The sequence below is a fragment of the Pseudopipra pipra genome, chromosome 2 (assembly GCF_036250125.1).
Source record: "Pseudopipra pipra isolate bDixPip1 chromosome 2, bDixPip1.hap1, whole genome shotgun sequence".
In the NCBI taxonomy this organism is placed as follows: domain Eukaryota; kingdom Metazoa; phylum Chordata; class Aves; order Passeriformes; family Pipridae; genus Pseudopipra; species Pseudopipra pipra.
In genome coordinates this window covers 88,825,406-88,851,281 of record NC_087550.1, presented here as the reverse complement: position 1 = coordinate 88,851,281, position 25,876 = coordinate 88,825,406, and the positions used below count along the sequence as shown (strand labels likewise).

Below are 25,876 nucleotides of genomic sequence, written 5' to 3'. Positions count from 1 at the left end.
AGCAGCCCCAAGTTGGCTGCAGCGGACACTCTCTGTGCAGAAGGCGCTGCAGGCACAGGTTTCCCGCAGGGGGCTGAGCTGCGCCCCCAGACCAGCCCCAGTCTGACCGGGAGCAATGGCATCTTCTTGTATCAGGACCAGTGTGGCCAGCAGGACCAGGAAAGTGATTCTCCCCCTGTACTCGGCAGTGATGAGACTGCGTCTCAAGTACTGTGTCCGGTTCTGGGCTCCTCAATTCAGGGACGTTGAATGTGGCTGGAGAGTGCCCAAAGAAGGGCAACAGAGCTGGTGAAGAGTTTGGAACACAAGTCTTATGAGGAGCGGCTGAGGGAGCTGGGGTTGTTTAGCCTGGAGAAAAGGAGGCTCAGGGGAGACCTTATCGCTTATCTCTACAGCCAGGTGGGGGGCAGCCTCTTCTACGAGGCAACCAGTGACAGGACAAGAGGAACATGGCCTCAAGCTGTGCCAGGCGAGGTTTAGGTTGGACAATAGGAGGATAGGAGTAATTGCTTCACAGAAAGCGTGATTAAGCATCAGAATGGGCTACCCAGCGAAGCGGTGGAGTCACCGTCTCTGGAGTTGTTTAGGGAAAGAATGGACGTGGCACTTAGTGCCATGGTCTGGTTGACAGGGTGGTTCGGTCATAGATTGGAGACGATGATCTCGAAGGTCTTTTCCAAGCTAATCGACCCTCTGGGTGTCGCAACGCCCCGGCCGCCTCAGTCCCCACGCCGCGCTCGCCCGCCCGGCCCGGCCCCCCCCGCTCTCCCGTCATGCCGCGGGGCGGGGCGGCCCGGCCCCCTGCTCGCCATCAGCCGCGGTGGCGGGCGGGCTCCGCCTGGGGCGGCACTGCTGGTACCTGCGCGGCGCGGGGCGGCCTCGGGGCAGAGCGCGGCGGCGGCGGCGGAGCGACCTCCTCACACTCCTCGTGTCCGTGGCGGGGGCGGCCGGGCCATGGTGCGGCGCGCCCGGCTGGCGCTGGTGGCGGCGGCGCTGGTGGCGCTGGGGGCGCCGCCGCCGCCGTGCGCGGGCGCCCGGGCGCTGGAGTGGTACACGGCGTGGGTGAGCACGGCCTACGTGGAGCCGCTCAGCAACCGCACCGTGCGCGGCAACACGGAGAGCGGCCGCTACGGGGACAGCTCGCCCAAGGAGAGCGCCCAGGGCCTGGTGGGCATCCCCCGCGGCGCCTCGCCCCGTCACATGGAGGGCTGCGCCGCCGACACCGACTACGACGTGCCGCTGCCGCCCGGCGGCCGCGGGCCCCCCGAGGTCGACCCGCAGCCCTGGATCGCCCTGGTGGCCCGCGGCGGCTGCACCTTCAAGGACAAGGTCACCAACGCGGCGCGGAAGCGGGCGGCAGCCGTGGTCATCTACAACGAGGCCCGTTTCGGCAACAGCACCGTGTCCATGTCCCACCTGGGTGAGCGGGGAGGGCGCCGGGCGCTCGCCGAGGGTTCGGGGGGATGTTTCTGGGAGGATGGCTTTGTCTAACGCCGGTCCGCATCGGTGTTGCGGCTCTGCGCGGTGAGGGATGGGGATGCGGGAAGGCAGAAATCCTTGTAAAAATGGTACGGGGGGGTTTTGTTTTATCTTTCTGTAAGCCACGCTAGGGAAAATGCCGGGACCGTGTTCTGTCTCCCAAGTTACGGCCCAGGTGTCGAGGGGGAGATGCGGCGGAGCCTTCAGGATGGGCAGCGTGTGACAGACTGCGGTGGGAGCCTTGGGTTTTCTTTAGGGATAGCTTTTAGCCTGGCACCCTCTGGCAGAGTGGCTGCAGCGGTCGCAGGTAGGCCGCTTTCTGCAGACCGTGTGGAAACACACCAGGTATCCCGAAGATGCCTTCAGGTGTCTTTGAAGGCATAGCCGTAGTTATTTAGAGATAGCTTTTGGTACAGGCTTTGTTGTAATAGCTTCGTCGTCCTTCCTGCGCAGGTCTGTGAAGGGTGGGAGAGGGGTGTAAGCATCAGGTAATCCTTAAACGCTTGCGAATGGAGTAGGAAAACTGAATCCTGAAGAAGGATGTTGGCTTGTTTGAGCGTGCTGCTGCTATGTAGCCTGGGTTCTGTGAAGGGTCTGTGATTTTTGCCACGTGTTCTGTCGCCGCAGTCCCAGCTTGGGCTATGACACTAAAGCCTTGCTGAATTTTTATGGTCATGACGACATCAAATGCTTAAATCAAAGGGGGAAAAGAGCCTCGAAATTCAGTAATAAAATCCATGTTTGCTTTTGTAGATTTTTGAGAAACTGGGAGGTCTTCAAAGGAGGATGCAAAGACAAAGCAAACTAAGTAAAAAATTCTGCAGATGTGTGCTTCACATGGCTTTTTGATACAATGAGTTTGTTAATGCTCACGGTCTCATCCTCATCCTCGGTCATGAGGAAGGGAAAGACCAGGGACTTGGTTGAAATAGAACCATAATGCCTTTCTAAAGGAAACAAACATATTTTCCTGAAAAACTAAGTTAGGGAGCTGTTGCTCTATCACACGTCATTTATCATTTGGAAAACAAGTCCCTCCTTGGAATATCAAGGGGCACCAATTTGGGGATTGGAAGCATGATTACTGTTACTCTTAGCCTGCTGGTTGCTTGGGATCAGCCTGGCCCATCTCATGGTTCTTAATCTACTGTGAAAGCGGAGATGAGATGCAGGTACAATAGACCTATGATTTTGATCCCATGTGACAATTAAGATGCGTTGTTGTGTAATAATTCTTTCCTCTTTACCAGCTTCTTTTTCTTGCTGTCGCTCTGTATTGGCCAATCAGTACAAATTTTTTTTCCGCATTCTTCTCCATTGCCCATTGTAGCATGGAATTCTCTCACAAATACTGTTTGCTCTCTTGTTGAATCTTTTCCTCCTTTTCTCATCTTGCTTATTTTATATATTTTTTTTTAGTTTTCTCTTTTCTGCTGTTGTCTCTGGCTACAGAAGACCTTCTTGAGCTTACTGCTCAGGTTTGGACTTGTTATCTGTCAGTGGCATAAAGAGAAGTGCTCTCTGGCTGCTGTTTGGGGATTTTTGTCTTAAGCTGGCAGAATGTTGCTGATAAAAGTTCTGCCTATATAAAGAGTATACATATGTACAATAGTGTACTTGTACTTATACTGATTTCACAAGTGCGGGTTGGACTTTAGAATGGTTTGAATGGGAATATAATAATATATCCCAATATATACAAGCTCTGATGCAGTCATAGATGTTTGTTTCATGGTTGAAACTTTCAGACGTGTAAATGTTCAAATATTTTTAGTGTACTTTGGGAATATATGGAAGAACTACTGCTGGTATTTTAAATATTAGGCTTTTTGAAGTGAGAAAAAAGAGTCTGTGGAAGAATGGCAGGGAAGAACGTGGAAGGTAAAGCTGTATTTTACACGATTTAGGTTTTCCATTCCTGTGAAGGGATTTGTGAATTGATACATGAGGAAGCAAACTTTGCTTCTGGGAAAGTGCTGAGGATATATACTCTGGGAAATCTACAGTGCAGTAACTAAGGAGTGGAGTTATATGCATGAGTAAAATCCACTTAATGAGTTTGCAATTAGTGGCCCTGAAAATGGCTCTGAGATGGAACAGTGCTTATGGCTGGTAGAGATGCAGCCTAAATTATGTGAAGATGATAAACAGGTGGCTTTTCTGATTCCAGTGTCATCTTTTCATTCTGCTTCTGAAAAGCCTGGCCTTTGAATTTTCTGGGATGTGTGTGATCCACGTGTGCTATTGTTGTTGTAGGATTTTTGGTGGTTTTTGACACCTTTCAGCTTGAATAGAAAGAGAAGTTCTTGAGTAGGTGAAGAAATCATTTGTTGTAGCTGATGTCAAAGCATTTGATAAAGGGCAAATATTCTAAATAGTCTGTATTTTTCTTGGATACCTTGTAAGCTTCATGAGTGCAGTGAGTAGGGCTCTTAATTACGGTTTTGAAACAAGAGAGTTGAGAATTTAAATATGTAGCCTTGCAATCCTGTCCCTCCTTCTAAAAGAAGATTCTTCAATTGTGACTTAACTGGTGTGTCTCATGTGTTTCAGGCCTTTGCTCTCTGTCTGAATTACATTGTTCAAAATGCTGAATGACTTCCCTCCTCTAGCAAAGTAATAGTGACACAACTTCATGTGTGGCTGAGGACATTTTTTCTAATGGAAAACACTCATTTTACCCAAATGACTCAAGGTGTTTTTCACTTATTGTATCTCAATAACATAAACTTCAGTTTTACAGACTTTGCAGGCAATCTTAAATCTGTTCATTTTTGTGATGGTGGCAAACTTTAGATGAAAGCTTCAAATTAATTTCCAAACCCAAAACAAGTATTGCATGTAAATATTAGCTGGGAGCAGGCTGGAGAAGAGTCTGGAGAGACAAGGTGCGAGGTATTGTGGAGAGCAGACTAAGGAGAGTCAGAGGCTCAGTTCTGGTTGAGAAATTTAGGGGGAGGCAGAGGTGTATTGCAGTGGAAAGAAAACAGGGTCTTCTGGTTCTGTGTTTTTTTCTATTGTAGTTCACACATCCAGCCATCTCTGAATCTCCCCTCAAACTAGGATTTGGTGACTCTAATTAGAACATAAGTTACCTTGAAGACTGGTGGAATTAAAATATGATTGTGCTTGACACACAGGAGTGGGAGGGACTGGCTTTCATAGTTTGAGGTAGGTCTTTCATAGTCTGAGGTAGGGCTTTGGTTCATGGCCTGTGGATTTAAGGGAAGCTTGAGACTTAATTTGAGATTATGACTCTAGCTACATAAAGAAAAGGGTCTTTGATTTGCCAAAATACATCCAACTAGTTCTTTCCTTCATTGTCATGTTTTTTTTTTATGGATGTATATTGAACAAAACAGATGCAAATTACTTTGTACTCATAATTCTATAAGCTCTTGCCATCTCCAAAGCAGCAGTTAGGGTTATTTTGGCATGTAGTTCAACTGTTTGCTACATTGCTTGCAGCACCACTCAGGATTCTCAAGTGGTGCATGATTTCTGTATTACTGCTGTTTTCTACTGAAAGTTTCTGGTACTGTAAATACTGAAAGGACAGAACTGAAATTAGTGGCTTGCTTAACTTAGTGACTGTATGATATTGAGCTGCTAATGTTGTTCTGAAGAAGCAGGAGTAACTTCAAAATGTTGTGTATAATCTGTGTTATACTTAAAAGTGCATATGTGTTGGAAACTCATGTGGAAAAAAGTATGTGTACCAGTGGTTATGCATCTTGCTTCTTGCATCAGGTGAAAACTCAGCACCCACCAGGGATTTGATGAGATGAGGTTGGGGTAGATGGTTGTCAGTGGATTGTTAGTGTGCTGGTAACAGCCATTTCTTTGGACCAGGAGCTCAAGAGAACATTTGGTGTTAATTGTGGCAGTATTAGTAGGATGCTTACGCTTAAATAAATCAATGAACTGACCTTAAACATTTTTACTAACATGGTCAAACTCTGGGAGCTTTCTGATGTTTCTCAGGAGGACAAAAACTAGAGTGTTTCTGCCATTGTTTTCCAGATGACAGAAAATTATCTTTTTTGTCTCTAAGTGCATGAATGGGAATAAATGTTGTAATTTGGGATGCCTGGAATCTGTATCTGTCCTACTTTTTCCTCATCAGGTGAGTGCTGGTCTCCTCTTCCAAGAAAAGACTAGCAATGCTAGCAGTAAAACTGACCTTTGTGCACTGGCAGGAAACATGCCTTCATCTTCAGAGTTCCAGATTTGCCCTTTTTTGCAAGTATCCTAAGGATCTGCCAGCCATGATAATGTTAAAAAGCACAGACCAAATTTTAAATCTACCCAGTTTCACTGAAGCATCAAGCAAACCTAGATGAGAAAACAAGTTTACTCTAGCAGAGTAAAAATGTAGATTATTTATTGTAAAATTAGAAAGTCGTAGAAAGGCAAAGCCAACAAAACTTACTTTCAGTAGATATATATATGTGACACTTGGAGTTTTCTTTATAAATGTGAATTGAGATCTCTGGGTTTTGTTGCAGTTGAAGAAGCTGATGGAATGATTCAACATCATTTCAGTCTTTGAATAACGTGTTTCAGAACAGAAGGCTAAAATTAGTAAGGAATGAGTTAAAGCCCTTAGTCTTACATGCTGCTCAGGGCAACTGCTTCTCTGAGACTGCTCTTGTTCCTTTTGTAATCATTGATTGCAATTATTTTTTTCTTTCCCCCCTTCTGTCTCATGACCTTCAAGGCCACTGTGTTCAGTTGCATGTATTTTTAATGGCAGGTTCATCACCAAGTCTTTAAAACTGTTAAAATGCTTTTAATGGACATTTATTTAAAAATCTATGGCATGCTTGTGTTAATTCTAAAAGTGGAAGGTGCCACAGTATCTAGCAGCCATTATGTAAAAGTAGCCTCATTTCAAGGAAAAAACTGCCTGGTAGTTGAGCATGCTAGTGGCAAAACAGAGAAAGGCATTACTTATTGTTGTGGGGGTTTAGAATAATTCTTTGTTAGAAATCGCATGGAGGATTAGATAGCAAGATTAAACTGACTTGAGATTTCAGGACTGAGGTGGAAATGTTTATTGATTGAAAAATCCAGGCTGTCTCTAATCTTGAAACTTCCTTTTCTTCTCCAAGCTTGAATGAAACCACATAAATCTTTCCAACACGTCTGTACCCTTCCCTGGCCATCCTTAGGCACCTCTGCCATTACTTGTAACTCTTACAGTTGAGTAAGGACATTGGACCTAATCTCTTGATTTAGGTATGGGGATAGCAGTTTTCAGCAATGTGAAATAAATTCTTACTTTTATGTGTTCTTTTCTTGTTAACTCCCTTTGCAGGGTCAGAGAGCAAAGAGTGCTTCACACAGTCTTCTCTGAAATTCATGATTCTCTCTGGTAATGCTTTCATGCTGGTTCAGAGAGGAAAACAATATTGATTAACCAATTCTTAGTATGCTTGGACTTGTGATAACAGGTGATAACCTGGATTGGCATGTTGTTGGTGAGCAGAACTCATTAGTGGAGCCTGTCCTGTTTGTCATCAGCTTTGCTGCTTTGTGTCTCCAAGCATACCCACCAGGCAAGGCAGCAGGAGCTCTGGTCAGCAGAGTGGGGTGTCTGAGGGGAGGCACAAGTTGGGCCTTTCTCCATTAGCATATTTTCTTTTTCTGTGTGTATCTCTGCACCATGCTCACAACTTCCAGAAACATAACTCTCTTCAGAAAATCTGCTCTTTTGCTGGGTCTGGATCTGGCAGACAGGGGTATAACAATTCTTATAGTAGGTGATCAGATGTTGAATCAGAGGTGCACAAGGTGAAGCTGAGAAAGGGTAACTGGCATTGAGATAGGAGGGTTACTCATCTTTAGTGTTTCATCCAAAGCAAGCCGTCTGCACCTTATGGAGGGAGGAGTTGCTATATACAGAAGGGAAACTTCTGCAAATTCCCCTTGGCTTGTTAGCAGAGTGGCCAGGTTGACAAGGTGTCACAGCCACAGCTGTCTCAATTAAAGGGATTTGGGGTAAATAGTTTAAGCAAATAACTCTTTGTCTTAGTAGGCAGAGAAGTATGTGAGTCCAGAATGCAGCTTTGGATTTTGAAAGTCCCCATTTGATGTAATGTTATAAATTAGGAAACACTTTCTTTTGACATAGCTTCTCAGTAGGGAATCTAACGCAGCTGGGAGGGGAAAAAGGCTTCAAGCCTTCAGTGGAAGGTCTTGTTGCAGGTAGGTAATCTTGTGAATCTAAAAAGTTAACTGTGACATTACAGCTGTAGTTTTTCAGCTAGGAAAATCCCTCTCTTTTTCTTCCTTTCTCTCTGAATTAAGATTAGTTTCACTTTTTCTCAGAGGTAGGAGAGCAAAGTAAACTATAAAGCCATGACTTACCAAGGGTTGTAGCAGTGTTGGTACCTACAAAGTAAGAGCCATTCAAATAAAAATAGCATAGACCAGTGAAAATGTGACATTTTTAACAGGTACATTTGTTTGTAATTTTTTTTAATACTTAGGTTAGATGTTTCTGAGACAATACTGGAGATGCTTCCAGAAAAAACAGAGTAAAACTCTAGTCACAGAGGGTCTTTAGTTTTGGCTAGTTGGTCTTGACAGTATCCTTACTGGTTTTGGTGGCAACATGATGCCTAAAGGTTTTGGGTTTTTTTGAAATTAGGTGTTTTTTTCATACAGATTGAGTGCTTTAGAGTTCTAATGTATAAGAAAAATCCTTTGGTCCAATGTTCCCAAAAGAGTCCCAGAGTATTTCTTGACAAGTCCTTGTTGTGAAGTCTCATTACATTTTGAATATTTAGTATTAAAGAATTTTTAAGTATTTCAATGTTTAATGTAATTTATTATTAAATATCTGAATCATCTTTTCTTTTTGTTTACATATCCAGTGTCATTGTGCTATGGATTCAGATTCAAACTAAATTGAATGTGTCTCTTTTTGTGATATTCACATACTGTCTCCATCTGCAGCTAAAATTCCCATGCTGACAAATAAAAAACCAGCTGTTCCTGAGTTGCAAGTTAGAACTTAAGCAGCTTCAAGATGAGATGTGTATAACTTGTCTAGCTTTTTTGCATGGCATCCACATCTCACCTCAGTGTGTGGAATGATGACTATATAGGGCCTTGAACAGTAGAGATGCATCTGTTGTAGTTTATGTCATGTTTGAGAGTTTCTGAAAATAAATAGGGGATTCTTTACTAGTAAACTTTCTATCAAGTCTGCTATGCCTGGGAAAAAAGCATTGGAGGTTTTCCTGTAACTTTGTGTCCTGATCTTAAACTGAAGAGGCCAAATTACCATCAAGCAAGAATGCCTACAGTTTTACTGTGATGACTGACTTTTTTTCTTTATTTTCCCCCTCCAACAGGAACAGGAAATACAGTGGTGATAATGGTTGGCTATCCAAAAGGCATAGAGATATTGGAGCCAGTACGAAGAGGGATTCCAGTAAAAATGACTATTGTTGTTGGCACACGACATGTGCAGGAGTATATTAGTGGTCAATCAGTTGTGTTTGTAGCCATCGCCTTCATCACCATGATGATTATATCGCTTGCTTGGCTCATATTTTACTATATACAACGTTTCCTGTATACAGGATCACAGTTTGGAAACCAGGTAAATGGATCTGATGATGCATAAGAGTATTTACCTCCTCCTTTTGTCAAATCAGTTGCCTAACTTTGATTGTTTATTGATGCATTCTTGAAGATCTGTGCCTTCCTATTTTGCTAACTGTGAAAGCTGCTCAGTAGTAGTTAGTGAGGCTAATAAGCAGTGTGCTGATTGGCATCGCAAGTTTGACTAGTTATAATTATTAGATGCTCATATGAAGTAGTGAGAAATACATTTAGCCACTTGTCAACAACAGAGTAAGGGCAGCTTCTTGTGTGATTTGTCACCTAACTGAACTTCCTTCCTTTTGGCATTAGAAGTTATTTTCATTCTTCAGTAATTTTCATTCTGAAAGTATTAACTTCCCATACCAGACTTTTTTTTAACAGAAAGACACCACGGTAAGTTTCTTTTCTTTCCTTAATAAAACCCACAAGTTGTTCAAGGTAGAATTTTTGGTTCTAAAGCTTTATGAAAACTGTTTTTGATACTTGTAATTCCACCACTCCACTGTAGAGTTACTGAATTGCGGCAGACTAGAAGGTGCATGTGTGGTGAGATTCACCTCTCTTAGGCTGCCTGAAATGTTGAGAACACTGAGAGTTCTGGGAAGGTTAAGAAAGAATAACTTTGCTCCACATGTGCTCTTTTCATATTCCTGTACTTTGATAGAATAAAAAAAAGTCAGCTTTACTTTTTTTCCCTGAAGGAAGTGCTACATCATAGAACAGTTTAGGTTGGAAGGGACCTCTGGACTCCTGTGACCAAGAGAGCAACTTCCATGGAATTATTGAGGACCTAAGTCCAGCTGAGTTTTGAAAATACCTTAGAATGGCACTTCCCTCTGCTTTTCAAGTCCTGTAAATAGGTTAGGTTCTTACTGTGGTCATCAGTAGCTCTACCATAGTTTTCTACTAACAGTGAAAAATAAAGTTGCATTTATTTATATTTGCAAATGGTTCTTGTTTTATCCTCAGTCCAGGAAAGAACGTTGTTTCAGTCACTACTTTGTATGTGGACTTCCCCTTCCTTCTGTTTGAAGATGTAGATTTTGGGGAAGGAGGGAATGGATTTTTGTTTGGCTTCAGGAGTCTGAGCTCTGTATGGGACTTACAGGACTCTTCTAGGAAGATATTTAATTTCTCTTTTTAATAACTGAGGATAACACAGAGGACTTCTGTGTTGGTTGAACTTGTGGTCTCCCTGAAATGTTGGTTCCGTAGAGTCTTTTTTGCTAAGCTTTAAGTCTTAGAACTTATATTATGAGAATACTTTCAAGAAAACAAAATGTTTAAGAAATGTTGTAGGAAAAGGGATGTATTTCTGTGTTGCAACAGTTGTTTGTTGAAGAAAGTTGCTTCTTCCTGTTGCCTTTTGGGTAGTTCACACTAATGATATGATGCTTTATTAAGCATCATATCATATAACATGCTTTAGTTTTAAGGTGTTTTGGGTTTCTTTAGTGTGAATGTGATGTTTCTCAGAAATATGTACCACAGAGTCTTAATAGATTATGTCATTGGTCTTGTCATCCAAATACTTCTTAATTAAATGAAACTGTCTAGCAATAAAAGGTTATACCATTTTCTCAGTTCTCTCTCTTTTAAATGGCCATTGAAAACAAAACCAATGCAAGGTCAGAAAATGTTGTGAAGATATTTGTCAAGATATATGGTTAGGAATCTTAAAAGAATTTTTGAGACAAAAAGCCACTTTTCTAACCCAAATCTTATTTTTGTTGGCTTATGGACTCCAATACAATTAAAATTCAGGAGTTAAATATGTTATGCTTTAAAGCAAGGTGCTGTGTAGCTGCTAAGTGAAGGTGAGGATGGTTATCTTCAGGTTTATTCTAACAGCAGTTCAGCAGTAAAACTTTGGAAGACCTCCTTGCTACTGAATATGAAACAGGACTGTGCAGAAAACCCTGCGGTGCTACAGAAGGTGGAATAGGCTTCTGCTGCTGGTTGTCTGTCCATTTCTGGGAGAACTTTCAGACTGATTATTTTTAACACCATAAAAATTTAAAAATCACAGTTTTCAACACTATACATTTGTAAAATTATATACATAATTGTAATTATTACAGAGAAAAGCTGCCATTATAGGGGTTTTTTTATTCCTTTATGATATTTCTTTAGTGAGTGTTGCTGCTAGACAAGTCAGCATCTGTTAATTGGGAGTGTTGAGTTTCTCAGTTTCTTGCAGTAGCTGGCACTTTGTCTTGGAATACAGTACTGCTTTCTTTTCTTGCTTCCCCTCTAAGCATAATTAGGAGTTACTGTACAGAAGTCCAGTATGGTGCATCATGTCTGTAAAGCCTTTCTTGTCATCTCCTTCGCATAATGTGTCCTTTCAGTGCAAAGCTTTGTCTAACGTAGGAGACAGTGTTTAACTGAGGGGAAGTATTAATAGCTACAAGCAGCCTTTTGACCTGGTGGCCAGCTGTAGGCTGCCTGGCAGGATTCCACCTGCTCTCAGGCGGGTGCAAAACGTACGGTCTGCTTGCTCATGGGCTTGACTAACTGGAAGGTCTGGTTATACGGGTGCTGTTTCAGCTCTGATTGCGTCTAAAGCCTACACAGGTTTCAGTTTTCATGTGCGGAAGGACCCTTAATGCCAGCAGTGAGGATGCAAGGCTGGATGTGTCGGTGTGGTCTGCTCACTTTGGTACTGCTTGGGGTCATTGTACAGATAACGTGTGCTGCCGGGCCCCAGGAGTGCAAAACCTGCAGTTCTTGAACATCTGCTGGCTGGAAATAATTTGTAAACAAATTAATTAGCCAGAGATTATTTTTTTTAGATGCATTCAGAAGACTTAGTAATCTGCATGAAAAGTATTTAAAAACTTTGAAATATAATGTCCTGAAACTAATGTCTGTACTAATACTTAAAATCTTCTTTCAAGGGACATAGGAAAGAAACCAAGAGAGCGATCAGCCAGCTTCAGCTGCATACTGTGAGACGTGGAGAAAAGGTAATTCAGTGTCTCTGGTTATTGCTATAAGTTTTAAAAATGGTTGTAAAGTCTTCATAGAATTTAAACTTAACCTCTCACAACGTAATTGCAGTGTGACATACAATTTTAGGCTTATTTTAGGGCCTTTGTTTAAAAGGCAGAATTTAAAACTGAAGAGTCAAATTTGAACTACGTATGAAATGTAAGGCTGTTTTGTTGCAAATAATATCTGATTATACAGAATGTATACAAGGCTGGTACTGTAAAGATGGGAAAACATTGTTATGTTTTCAGCACTTGAAAACATCAACAAGTGGATTGCAAAATACTTCCTGGGATCTACTGATTGCACAGTTCTTACAGTGATGTAATGTTCTGTTTTCTTAAAAGAACATTCATCTTTTTATTGATCAGAAGGCCTTAAAATATAAATATATTTGAAAAATAAAACACTTGTTTTATCTTTTGACATACAATACATTAAGGAGCTGTGTAGACTTGAAATGTAAATTTTTTGAAGTACCTTTCTTATGTTATGAAATCTGTTCTAAAAAGTAAAGCAGCTTTCAGAAAGTTGGCTTTGACAGCATACAGCCGAAAACTAAGCTGAATTAGAATAAGCAATGTAGAAAAAGCCAAGGTTTTGTAAGAAAATATTTTAGTTGGAGTTTCAGGCAGCACTGATGATAGATGCAAAATTAGCTTCTGACTAGATTTTTGCTACTACATAGACACTTTTTCCCCCAACTCTTGTCTTATTTGATTACTTTTTACTTAAATGAAAGTATTTATTGTTTGATTACTTTTTACTTTTGCTCAGAGATGAAAAATGAGGATTAGGTTGTTTTTAAACCTGTAATAAAATTGAAGTGAGAAAGGACATTGATGTGTAAAAACTTTAAAAGCTGTGGTTCAGGAGAAGCTGTTCAGCTAAGATCTTGTGCTACACAGAATATCCTTCATTTAGTAAATCAGTTTTGAAACTTAAACCCAAAGCTGTCTTTGAACTTCCTTGCCTTTTTCCTTTTATGCATTCAGCATGTTTAAGTAGTGTTTTACGAGTGTTTCTTACTTTTATTTAGATTCCTTTTTGATGGAATTTAGCATATATTTCAAGCTGTGAACAGAGAGATATTCAGACTTCTGTTCATACAAGATCAAGAAAGAAGGAATTGAACCAAAACATGTGTAAAGCAGTATCAAAGCATAACATCAGCATAGGAAAAAAGGGATGTAAAAGGGTCAGGATGAAACCTGGTGAAAATCACATGTAATATGTTAACGGCTTTTAAATATTTTCAGTAAACCTCTAAAAATAATTTGTATCATGTGATTCTTGCAGTCTACCAGGGAGTTCCTTCCCATAGGTAGACCCTTGACGAAATAAATGGAGGAGTTTAAGTTGTTATACAGTATGCTGGTTGTACCTATGAATGCCATGTTAGATAAGCGCAGTAGAAGATGAAGTTAAAATCTCTCTATTAAAATAGTCTTTCTGCTTAGTAAATCACTTCTAATTTGATTTGAATCAGCCTGCTATTAGCAAGTTTATTTAAATTACTGATGTAGAGGTATTTTTATGAACTAATGTAAATTTGTCTGGAAATGTAGTCCTGTCTACTCTGTAAATGTACATTTTTTTCTTCATGTATTTTCAGCCATTTAAAGAGTCTGTTTCTTTTTTTGTGACACAGTACAGTCTTTCGTTATCCCTTTTTTTGAGGTTGAGGTATTTAACTAAAAATAGGTCAATATATTAAAAGTGGTTTTGCTATCATGTAGATTTTTCCTGAGAAGCTTATGGGATTATTGTAAAATGGACACTCATTTGAGTATGTGCTACATATGGTGTGCTTGGATTTTGCCTCTTGTACTGAATGAAAAATAACTTGTTACACAATAAGTACTTGTCTTAACTTTGCTTATGTAAAAAAACCAGTCTTAATGTGATTTACTTAGGAATTTAAGGCATTAATTATGTAAATTGATAGCATGCAAAGGAAGGAAATAGTTCCTTGAACTTGAAAGTTTGCTTGCAGAACTAATTCGAGTGTCTGTGGTAATGAAATTGAAGTGCTTCAGTAAGTGGTACACCAAAAATACTTATTTTATGGGGATAAAAATAAAGAAGTTTGTCCACTGTCTGTTATTCTAATACTTAGGTTTTATACAGCCCAGTTAATGTTGGATTATTTTTCTTGCATTTGGAGATACTGTCTTTTTGATGCCATGCTTATAGCTGCACTGCAAATATGATGGGTAAGACCTGTTAGGAAAGATACTAACCTTTAGAAAGAAATAGAGGTGGGGAAACACTGCATTTGATGTTGTGCCTAGTGTGAGCTTGGAGAAAAGTTTTAAACCATCCCAAGTTGCATACTTTACTATGAAGCTATAAAGGAATATCGATTAGGATGTGGTAGAAAAAAGTGGACAAGATGTTTGCAGTATTCTACCCTGAGAATCTCTTCCTGCTCAAGCACTTGAAAATCTTTGGGACTGCTAGTTCAGAATTAGATTGTGCACTTTGATCTGTGCTGACCTCTTAAAATTATTTCATTGGATAGTTACTTTAAACTGACATGTTCCTAAGCTCCCATGATCAAAACCAATGTTCGAGATGTAACATATTACTTAAGATACCATGTATAGCTATTTAAAGTAGAAAATCCAGGTTTGGCTGCTTTTAGCATTTGGTAACACTTGATCAAATCACCTGTTGATAGAATCTTGAATTAAGTGAGGGAGATATTTTTATTTGCTATACCATTTAATACATTTTGCACTCTGTGAAGCTGTTACACAAAGCTTGTTCTGTAATGGAATATAGACGTAATACACTTAAACATGTTATCACATTTAGGGTTTAGATGTTGATGTGGAAAACTGTGCTGTGTGCATCGAGAACTACAAACTGAAAGACACTGTCCGAATTCTGCCATGCAAGTAAGTTGCTGTAATTCTTCTTTACTCTTTAGCATGTTTTTCTGAAGAAATAGAGTGAGTTTTCTGTAAACCCTTCTTAACCTCTGGGGCAGAGCTGAAGCTGCCATTTGTTGGCCTGTTAGATGTTGAAGGGCACTGCGAGACCACATAGTGCTTCACACCTATGCAGGTGCAAGGGAGCATTTGGGAGGACTGCAGGAGTGAAATAGAGCTTGCTTAAATTAGAATGGTACACTGTTGAACTGGTAACTCTGGGGTGTCTTTGTGGTTGGTAACATCTCTTACATCAGAAAACATGAAAGACAAGGCTTCTAGAACTGTTTGTACTAGTAAATTGAGCAACATCTAATTGTCAGTGTTACCAAGGAAGAGTTTATGTCTAATGTGTTGTTAACTTGCACACTGTGTGAAGGAGTAGTGTGTGGCTTTCATGATAAGTTCTAAAGGGCATTTCTTTTCTTTAGGCACATCTTCCATAGAACGTGCATTGACCCTTGGCTTTTGGACCACCGAACTTGTCCAATGTGTAAACTAGACGTTATCAAAGCCTTGGGATACTGGGTATGTTGCACACTTACTTTAATCTTCAAGGTAGAAGTACACTGTAGGAGGCAAGACTTCATGTAACTGTTCAGAATGAAAACAGCTGTAACTTGACAAGACTCAAGAAGCTAAGCAAAGATACAAGACTAATTGAGAAACAGAAAAATAAGGGAATTTTATGGGTAAGAGCTTAAATAGTGTATCCAAGCATCTTATGAATCTGTGATAACCAATTTTTTCTGTCTCCAGCTGGTGATAGTAAGGAAATTGAATCAGAGGTGAGATAGTTTGTCCAAGCTACAAATATATAACTGAATTCAGTAAATCTAGAGCATATATTTGATGTTGTTGAGAACTGCGATTCAAAGGAAAAAGAACCAGTTTTTCTACATAGTGTTTGTGTACTTTCACACATGCCCTGCGTTTCATCCCTGTAAATGAGCTGGTACTTAAAACCTTCCTAAAGTCATTCACCAGAAATCGGTTAAGTAGAGAAAATGATGTGCTCTCATTTCTTTCTGACAGCACCAGAAAAGAGAGATGAAGACACATGCGGTAGGTTACTTGATCACTGTTGATAAATAGTCTTGAGTTCCACTAAAATGCCATAGACATGAATGTACCTCTCTCACCTCCTACTGATCTACAGAGATCTTTAAAAAACAGGGGTGTTCTTTGGTTTCAGGGACTTTCCTTTCATAGACTAGGTCTGCATTTTGACTACCTTTTCTCTTATTTCATTGCAGAGACTTAGCAGATCTGTGGAAGAGCTTTGTGAATTACTGTTTTGTTTTGTCAAAGGTGGCAATACTCTTGCTATGTAATATGTATATACCAGATTTTGGTACTTCAGTGTATTAAGTCAGGCTTTACCTAAGAGTTGCAATATGTTTGTCATGTGAAAGAGCCATTGTTACTTTAATATTGTTGTGTTAGCAGCTTGTTTTTTCTCACTTGCAATGCTTGGAGGTGATGTATCTTGTGTTATATGCAGAAGGACTTACCCTTTTGAATACAGGCTGAAAACCAAAATACTTAAACCTTCAGAATAGTTATATTTGCTGAATTCATGCTGTTGCAGTGGATACTGATACCAAGCCCAACCAGGAGGAGTAATACCTCCTCTACTTGTTGGCCAAAATGACTTTTGGAAAGCAGATGGAATGGGATTATATTAATTAGAGAAGCCCAGTTCATTTTTCTAATGAAATAGAGCAAATATATCCTGCTTAGTCATCAGTCATTCAAGTCTTACTGACACTAATAATGTGGGAAATCATTCAGGATTTTTTTTCTTCTGGTGGTCCCGGTCCAGCTTTCCAGGACGCCTGAGCTTCTTAGCTCTTCTCTGTCTCTCTGGTGCTGCATTTTAGGACTCCTCTCATGTGGGAGTCCACCACCCCTCCTCTCTAGGAGAGGTCTCCAAGGAGTGTGGGGAGTTTGTTTCAGTTCTTACCCAAACTCTCTCTCTCTGTAGAGCTTAGTCCTGCTCTGTCTCCATCAGACATTTCTCTGTATCTCTCTTCCTTAGCTGCAATGCTGGCTTTGCTGCTTCTTCAGTTCTTATCTCTTGGCTTTCAGCCATAGCCTCCGTTCACTGCTGTTTCTGTCGCTGCTTCTGCTGCTGCTTACAGTGGAGAAACATCCCCCAGCTCTTAGCTACAGATACTTAGCCCAGTCTAACACTGTTCCAAGTCCCTGTAGCCCCCCAGCTGGGGGGGGCCCAGCCCCCAGTGGGGCTCCAGGCCCCTCTTTCCTTGTGGCCTCAGAACATGGCCACCTCTCCAACAACAACAACCACATCACCTTCTTTTCCGGTCTGCTTGTCACATGTTTATATTTTGCAGGAGCGCTGATTGGGTCAATCCCAAGGGTCACCACCCCCTTGGGGGTTACCATTTTATAACTCCAGGGGGAAAACGTTTTTCCCCCACCACAACTATCTTGGTTTTCAGCCTGATCCAGGTTGCCCAATCTAGTCTGTAGAGTGATTACTTGAATTTTTTTACTGATATGAAGAAAAAAAGTGCAAAAAGCAAAGCAGCTTCTCTCAGCAGTGCACTCACTGAGTGACATACCTGCAGAGAAGAATGTGCAGCCTTATTATAGAAATATATTAAACCTTCTGCAAAGAGGTTCAAGGATCAGTTCAGTTCTATAGGCAAGTACTTGAGGTACTTCAAAAATTTTAAAGGCTCAAAGTAGAAAGAAGGTACTGAGTCCTATTACCTGGCTTTTTTAAAGGACGGACTTAAGTGGTTTACTTCTTCATTATACTATTTCTTAAGAGAGAAAGAACTGCAGTTCAGCATGTCTGACTGATTTTGTAGAGCATTGCTGAATTTTGTAGTTTCAGCTTATTTAACTCTCTAAGTTTTGGAAAATCATTAATGTTCCCCACCCACGTACGTAAAGATTAGCATCATATGTGTCTTGTGTTCAATTGTAGCAGTTCTGTAGCTTATTAAAATTCAGTACATTTTAAAATGTGATGATTTGATGATAAAGAATCAGACTAGAATTTCTTAAATCTTAAGATGGGCCCTTGCTAGTTTTTTGAGGAAGGGAAAAATACTTGTTAGGAGACTCGCAGAATAGCTACTTATACTGCAATATACTTGCTTATGTATAAATAATATCAGTATAGCTATGGCAGTGAAGGTAGTCTGCTTAATTTTAGGAACAGAAATGTACATGTAGGACTTTGAGTTAAGTTTCAGAATGGATCAGAAATAGCCATGCTATACAGTAGGCAAAATAAATCCCTTTGCATGTGCTGTAGATGTTTTGTTCCTGCAAAGTGACAAGCCAGCATATTTGCATTTTTGGAACGGACTTAAAGTTAGGCTGGAGGTAGACGAGGAGAGAAGTTTGTTCTGATGTCAAATGTTTGCTCACCCCAGTAAAAAAAAGTCTTAGCTTGCCCAACTACTGTCATGAAAAATAGAGGTTTCTGCAAATTCAAAGGATCAATAAGTTTCCTCAGTGGAGCCTGCTCCTAACTAGACTGCAGCAATACTGTTGCTACAGTGTTGAAATATTCCATCCAAAAGGCTGACGGGGTGGACTCCTGTTGCTGCTCTTGGCTTTGAGGTGGCTTTGAAAAATGGCTTTTCTTTTGGTTGGCTTTGTTTCTTTACGTTCAGACAACAACATTGCAAGTGGACAATGTTCAACACTGTTTCCAGGAGTGCACAGATAATAGCTAAAAAAATGATTTTTTTTTTTTTCCAATAATGTGAGATTACAAAGTGGTAACATGGAGGAATGTTGATGCCTGATGGGAGACTAAAGTGTCAGTTAAATATGTTTCCTTTTGAAGGGGGACCCTGAAGATGTACTTGAAGTTCCAATACCTGAATCCATAAGTGGCAGTGTTTCAGTTGGAAGTCTGAGTATTGCTTTGCAAGATGATGATAGAAATGAGGTCAGCGAATTGTCAGCTTCCTCCACGAATGAATCTGTATTGCAGTGTACCAGTTTAAAAGAGGATGCGGGTGAAACCACAGCATTGCTTGGTAAGTCACTTAGTTTATTGTTGGACAGTCCTTAACACCATACATTGCATTAGAAGAAGCTCTTCTCTAACTGGTGTTAGTATTATGGTGCAGACCAGACTGAGTGGTGTCAGTTACTACTGGCGTTCAAAAAATAAAAGCAGGTAGATTTGCATAGAATTTGATCAAGCTGGAGAAAACCGGACATGAGGGGGGGTAAAAAAAAGATGTAAACAGTGTCATAGAAGGATTAGTTACCCAGAGGATGTTGAGAACTTTAAGTATATATGAATATGAAATTTGTTGCCAGAGTCTGCATTAAGGTAACAGATAAAGCATATTAAAATGGTAAATCAACAAACAATTTTCCTTTTAATTCCTAATTTTTAGATGTGGATGTCAGTAGTAACCGGCATGGAGAACATCTATCTAATGGAAATTCCCACTGAACTGCTTCATGGAAGATATCTTGAATGGACTGTTGAAGAACTATTATTTTTTATTTAATTAGTATGGACTCTTGTCTAGTGAACAGAAAAAATAACAATGTAAATTATTTTACCTTTCAAACTTTTCTAGCTGGTGTTCCAAAAGGGCTAATAACTGAGAATTTTGTACACAGGAGGATTTTATAAAATCTCCTCTGGATGTCTCATCCTAAAAAAAAGATGCAATAACCCTTTTTCTGTAAGCATTGTTGCAATGTCATTGTGTTCCAGAGGGCTGTAACAAAGATGAAGACTAGGCAGTGAAAACAATGTACAATATGTAACAGTGAAATACATTGGATGCACTATTTACATTCAGTATGTACACATGGAGAACACTTACAAGACTACAACTGTTAAAATGTTCTGAAAGTTCTGATCTGTTGTAATTGGAGATGGATATTCTTAGAAAAAAACACGATCTAACCTTGAAGGAATCAAATTACTTCATGGATATGTTGTGTATTCTTTTTTTTGTGATGGAAAAATTGCTAGTTGCAACTTTTGTTACATGTAACAAATACTAATTTGATCTTGTAACGTGTTCTACTCGGAGTGGATGCTAAGAAAAGGAGACTTTCTCCATCTTGCAAGCTTTTTATACTGAATTTGGCAGTAATAAGTTGTGCTAGGTGGTCTTCACGTGCTGAGCATGTAGACTTATTTAGGTATATGCACATTGGTTACCTCTTTCAGTCTTAAACTCAGTAGAACAGAGGTAAAGGGCTAATTATGGCTAAGATATATTTATTAGTCTATTTATAAGAATTTACTTAATTCCTTCTTGCTCCTGTTCCCATCCTGATCCACTTTATGTACAAATTGAAACTGTTTCTTAAGAAATACAAAGTTTGGTTTGGTTTGGTTTTTTCTTTTCCTTTGCATAGAGATGCTGGAATTCTTCTCTTGGATATTCCACATTAGGAGTTTTGACTGGGTTTGCCATTAGCTTTTATTCCTTTCTGTTAGATTAGCAGTATTGTGCCTTATAGTAAAACACTTAAGAAATCTGAAGCATCTGAGAGTAAATATAAACCCTGGCATCTCCCATTACGACCTCTTATCCAAATATTTATATACTGTAAGTGGTATAAGGAATTGCTAAACTGTTTTGTAAAGAAATATGTATATTTAAAACACTACTTAAGAGTGTTAAGTGAGTTGTTTAGGATTTTAGCATTGTCATGTTATAATATGCTACATTCCTCGATTTTCTTTTGTAAAGCTCTTGCTACAGGTTGCTTAAAACAGTGTCTTTCACCAGACATTTGTTTTAGAGTGCATTTTGTTTTTAAAATGTATATTTGGAATGTTTTTAAGAAAATATGCAATTCTTTTTCTAACTTATATTGAGCTTCAGTAGAAGCAATAACTTTTTTTAATTTTAGAATGAATGTTCCAGAAATGACAGAGGCTTCAGATGGGGAAATATAATCTGAACTTCTACTTTGCAGAGCAGATATTTCACCCTAAATTTCCTTCAAAAAATTCCTCTTAATGCCTACTTAAAACAAAATTTGCCTCTTCCTTGTAGGAGTGTAACTTTTAGGTTTACTGGAAAACTGTCAGGTTGTAGTTCTGATGTCACCAGCAGGTGCAAGTTTTTGTGATGCCTTTATCTTACGAGAAGCACATGAGAATGGAATATGACTTACCCACCATCTCCAAAACTGAACAAATAAAAAACCAGCCCATAACTAAACCAAGCAATGTATAAGGACGTTTATGTCTCCAAAAGAATTTTATCAACATTTCCAGAACTGCCTTTTTAACTGTCTCTTCACTTTTAAAAACTTAAGTCTTCTCCCTCTTCTTAAACACAAAACTGAACATTGATATAGTGTATGTTGAGAGGGTTTAAACTCTAGCTCAAGGAGGAACCAAAAGAGAAGTTATCAAGAGAAGTGTTGTCAGTCTGTGGATTGTGTCTTGCTGATAACTACTGCACAGTATTCATTCTGGAGAGAAGAAATGTGGTAAGTACTTGAGCCTTTATGTAATACCTATAAAACCAAAAGCTTTTCTTAAGAATCAAATCTGAGATCTCATAGAAAGCTGGGAGAAAAGCTAAAGGATGTGCAAACTGAAAAGAGTGCTTATAAAATCTGAAGTGTGCTGATTTAGAAAAATACCCCCAAGTACGGAGAGTCCTGGGGTCTGTTTCTGATGCCGGAACTGCACCTGTTTGACTTCAGCCTTTCAGGAGAGTAGTTACAGTTGTTTCTGTCAAATTGGTTTGTGCATAGTTGATCTTCGATACAGTTAGGTCTTGTAAGGCCAGCTGTGCTGCTGAGGAATGATGACAATAAAAGGCCGAATTGCAGTGCCTCCAGCAAGCAGTTTGCTCTCCTTGGAAGCACGATGACAAAAATCACCTGAAGCGAATCATTAGTCTGACCTCAGTTCAAAAAGCTGACATCCATTAGCAAAAAGAGAGGTAGGATAAAAAGTACAGGGCAGGAAAGAGACAATCTAGGGAGTTTAAAACAGTAGCAAGATAGGATTAGAAGCATGAACCATGTGAGCTGCTGTTACAGCTCATCTGAAACATTTAAAGTAAACAGGTGTAGGCAGCTGTAGGTAAGTACAGGTTCACAGACTTTGCTATCTGGACCTCCACTGTGTTGGATCAAATTGGTGTTTCTAGTTTCTAGCACTTTACCTACCAAAAGCTTATATTCAGGTCAGAACTAGAGTCTTTTTTTCATCCCCCCATGAATGCTTTTTGTAGGCCAGGTGCTTTCTGACTCCCTTCCCTACCATTTGGGGAATCTATATTCTGCCTCTTTGGCTTAGGCTGTGTCCTGCCTGGTGTGGGAGCTGTGTGTGTGTTGTGGGTTCCTGCTGCCTCCCCGTGCCCTGATCTCTTTCTCTTCCTAGCTGCACATTTTTCATAAAACATGCAGGAACTTGTCTTGGAGACATCTGTCCCTTTGTCAGACTTTGCTGTATAATCAGGCAGAGGATTTCTTACTAGAGGTATTCATGTGGTATGATTATACAAAAAGCTAAAGCCCAGTACCCACATGAGGTCTGAAGCCCCTCAATGGCGATGCTGAATAAATCATTTGGGAAAAACCCCTAGCAGGACTAGGTGATGCTATTTGTTTTGGGATAAGTTTTATTAGTGTTGTGTTAATTGATATGGCTTTGTTAGTTCTGGTGTCTCTGTTAGGGAGAAAATTTGTTAAGTGATTGGTTTTGTTGTTTGGCTTTTTTTTTAAGGAGCTATGAACGTGTCAAAATAAGCTGGTGTCTTAAAGCAAAACTAGAGGCCTCTCTTTGTTCAGAAATTTTAGTTTATTAATTATAGTCTACAAATGACAAATTATAAAAAAAATATAGTAAACAACCATTTAAACTGGCTTTCAGCAAGCAAAAATGAACCATAGACATTTCAGATCTAAAAGTGTGTTAGTAGTGATTTTTATTGCTTACAGTACCAATTTAACTAGAAAATTCAGATTTTGTTTTACTAATGACCTCTTGAGTGGATTCTTCTTTGGCTCTAAGCAATGCTTAGAGATGCTTTGCAGGTACTGGAGAAGTTTGATAGGATATCAGTAACTCCTTTCCTCTGCCCCTCAGCCCCACTTTGGATCTGAATGTAGTCCAGTAACCTGTTGCCAGTAATTAGGGCTAGATTCTGGAGGTATGCCAGAGGAGTTGTAGGATAATTTAACTACAGTGAGAATGCTTTTAATCCATGCTGATTTAATAAATTGGGCACCAGTCTATTCCTGCCAAAGCTGGGCTGTTACACTTTGGGAATTCCAGTCCTGTGCAGGGTGTAACTGGCACAGAGAAATGCCATTGCAACAACTTGTCAAATGTGCAAGCTGGTTTTTTAATTACTTACTGGTTTGGGAATGGTCATTCAGGTTTTCAGCCTATCCTCTAAGCTTTCTCTAAGACCAGCCAGTTGTAGTTGTGCAGAGAGGAGTCCAGCAAGTGTGCAGTGCTGGTTCCCCACGTCCTAAGCCCTGGGGATGAGACAGGCAGTGGCACTTGCAGGTTTTCATGAGGTCAATGAGAAGTGAAAGGTGTTGGTTTCACATTCCAGTGACAACAGATAGAACACAGTAGGTTGGACTGATAATTTAGCTGTCTCATAAAAGCAGACTTCTGTCTAGACAAGTGTAGACGTTCAAGTACTCTTAGCAACACCAACTGTACTTTGAAGTACACACCACTAGGTTAAAGACTGCATGCTGAATTTGTGGAACATTTTTTAGTTGTTGCCATAACATGTAATAAAACCATGTCTTTTGTTACACATCAGTATCACACATGTTGAACCGGGAACTGTTGCTCAGCAGAGCCTTTAGCACCATGACCCAGTAATATTGATAATGTGATAGGTTGGGTTTGGGGAGGGAGGGGGGAATTAGCTCTTTGGAGTTTAGTTTGTTTGGGATTTTTGTGGGGGTAAGGCCTGGGGGTTTTTGTTTGTTTGGGGTTTTTTTGAGTGGAGAGGTTTCATATACAGTTTTCATTGCTTTGGTTTACAGCACTTGGCACTGAATGTAGTGTTTCTGTGCTGGATGAGGATACTGAGATCAGTAAGAATGTACTGACTCTGCAGCTTTACAAAGAGAGCTGGAACTGAAATCTAGTAGAGGAGTCAGCTGGAAGTATCTCCTGAGGCTAACATGGAGGGAATGGAGTTGTTGGTGTTGACTGCTGGGTGCCAGATTGTGCTGGCAGCTTGACTGTTCTGTTGTGTGTGTCTCCATTCAGTCACCAGGCTGGGTGAGACTTCACACAAAGGCTTGGACTGATTTAGTAGCTTGCTGTTGCAAGAAGAGATAAGAGTGGTCCTTTCTGGTTTTCCTTTTCTGCTTTTAACTTTGCTGTGTCTCACATTTAGATCAAGCTGAATTAGTTTATCACATACTCTTTAACTGGCAGAAAATTAAATCTGTCAAGGCTGTAAAAAACTGAATATCCTTACTGTGCACTTATATGAGTTTTAGAGCAGGGCTAAAGGGAGGAGGAGTTGGGGTGGAAGAGGGGAGAGAAGGGCTCCCCTTGGTTAAGTTGAAGAGATGCAATTTTGTAATAGGGCTGTAGTAAATTAGTCGAATATGGCAACTCCAATTTTTTAAATGGAAATGCTTGTAAAAAATTGTAACACGTATATGATACTGGTCTTTACCGGGTGTATTCTTTTCTCTCACAGGTGATATATGAAGATTTGGGAATTGGAACTGTAGATTAAACATGCACAAATCAAGCTGAAGGCTTTTGGGTTTTTTCAGTATGGGTCCTGATCTCTCTCCTCAGCTATCCTGCTGTATTGCAAAACTTGATTTGAGAAAGTTTTAAAAGTAGAATGTCTCTATAATTGCATGTGTTTGTGTGAAGAGTGCATTGCCTGGGACTGTCCATTATACTTCCATTGGACCTGAAGCTACTTTTCACTGTCAAACATGGTAATGATACTGCATTTTAAAATTAGCATATCCTTAATTCAGAAGAGGAAAATAATTTGACTTTTCATAATTTTGTTAGTCAGAAGCTTAGGTCCAAAACTTTGAAGTCACTTCTATTATAAACATACCTGCAGAGAACCATTTGAATTTGCTAGTCTGTCAACAACTATTCACAACCGCCTGTCTTTTATTGTAACCTTGTACTGACTCGGTTGCATTGTTTGGATTAAGCACTTGTGTCTTTTCCATTGTGTATGTACAATTGTAAGAATGTCAAGTTATGCATTGTTGTTGTAACTTAATGGCTAAAAGCTCAAATTCCTTAATAAATTATACAGACCTTTTAAAAAGCAATGTCTGAGAAGCTTGAGGGGTTTTTCTTTGATACACTGAGAGATTCAGCACTAGCACAGCACCAAACAAGCTTAACTTCATGGTAGGTATCTAAGGGGGACATCCCTTCAGCCTGTGCCACTTTACCCCTGTAACCAATACCTGGGGGGGTGGGTTAACCTTGGCTGGCTGCTGTCCTGTTGAAGAGGGGGAAAGTAAGATGGAAGAACTCATGGGTCAAGATAAGAAAGTTACAAGTTACCATCACAGGCAAAACAGACTTGAGTAGAAAAAGATTACTTTTAAATGGCAATAAATTAATTTTAGAGTAAGATAGTGAGAAACAGAAAACTAAAACTACCCTTCTTGCTAGGCTCAACTTGACTCCCTCCTCACTCTTCTCCCTTTCATGTGCATGGTGGCAGGGGGGTGGTGAAGAAAGGGTGTGGTCAGCCTGTAACAGTTGGTCTCTGCTGTCCCCAGGTCACCCTTTTCCCCTGCTCCATCATGACCTCCCTCATAGGGGCTGCATTTCTTAAACAATTGCTCCAATGTGGATCCTCTCCATTAGGTATAGACCACTG

The 25,876-nt window shown here is 40.1% G+C and overlaps 1 protein-coding gene and 1 non-coding gene across 2 annotated transcripts; both read left to right on the top strand.

The window, feature by feature from the left end:
• Nucleotides 1–823: 823 nt before the first annotated feature.
• On the top strand, nt 824–25,313 carry RNF149 (ring finger protein 149). Its single transcript, XM_064646307.1, has 8 exons — nt 824–1,420; nt 8,844–9,094; nt 12,000–12,068; nt 14,914–14,996; nt 15,461–15,557; nt 18,862–19,057; nt 19,427–21,500; nt 24,707–25,313. The coding sequence occupies exons 1-7, from the start codon at nt 955–957 to the stop codon at nt 19,483–19,485; spliced, it is 1,221 nt and encodes a 406-aa protein (XP_064502377.1). The 5' UTR covers nt 824–954; the 3' UTR covers nt 19,486–21,500; nt 24,707–25,313.
• LOC135410559 (small nucleolar RNA SNORD89) lies at nt 21,813–21,928 on the top strand. The gene has a single exon (XR_010428748.1). It is a non-coding gene; the product is annotated as a small nucleolar RNA SNORD89 (small nucleolar RNA).
• Nucleotides 25,314–25,876: the final 563 nt, after the last annotated feature.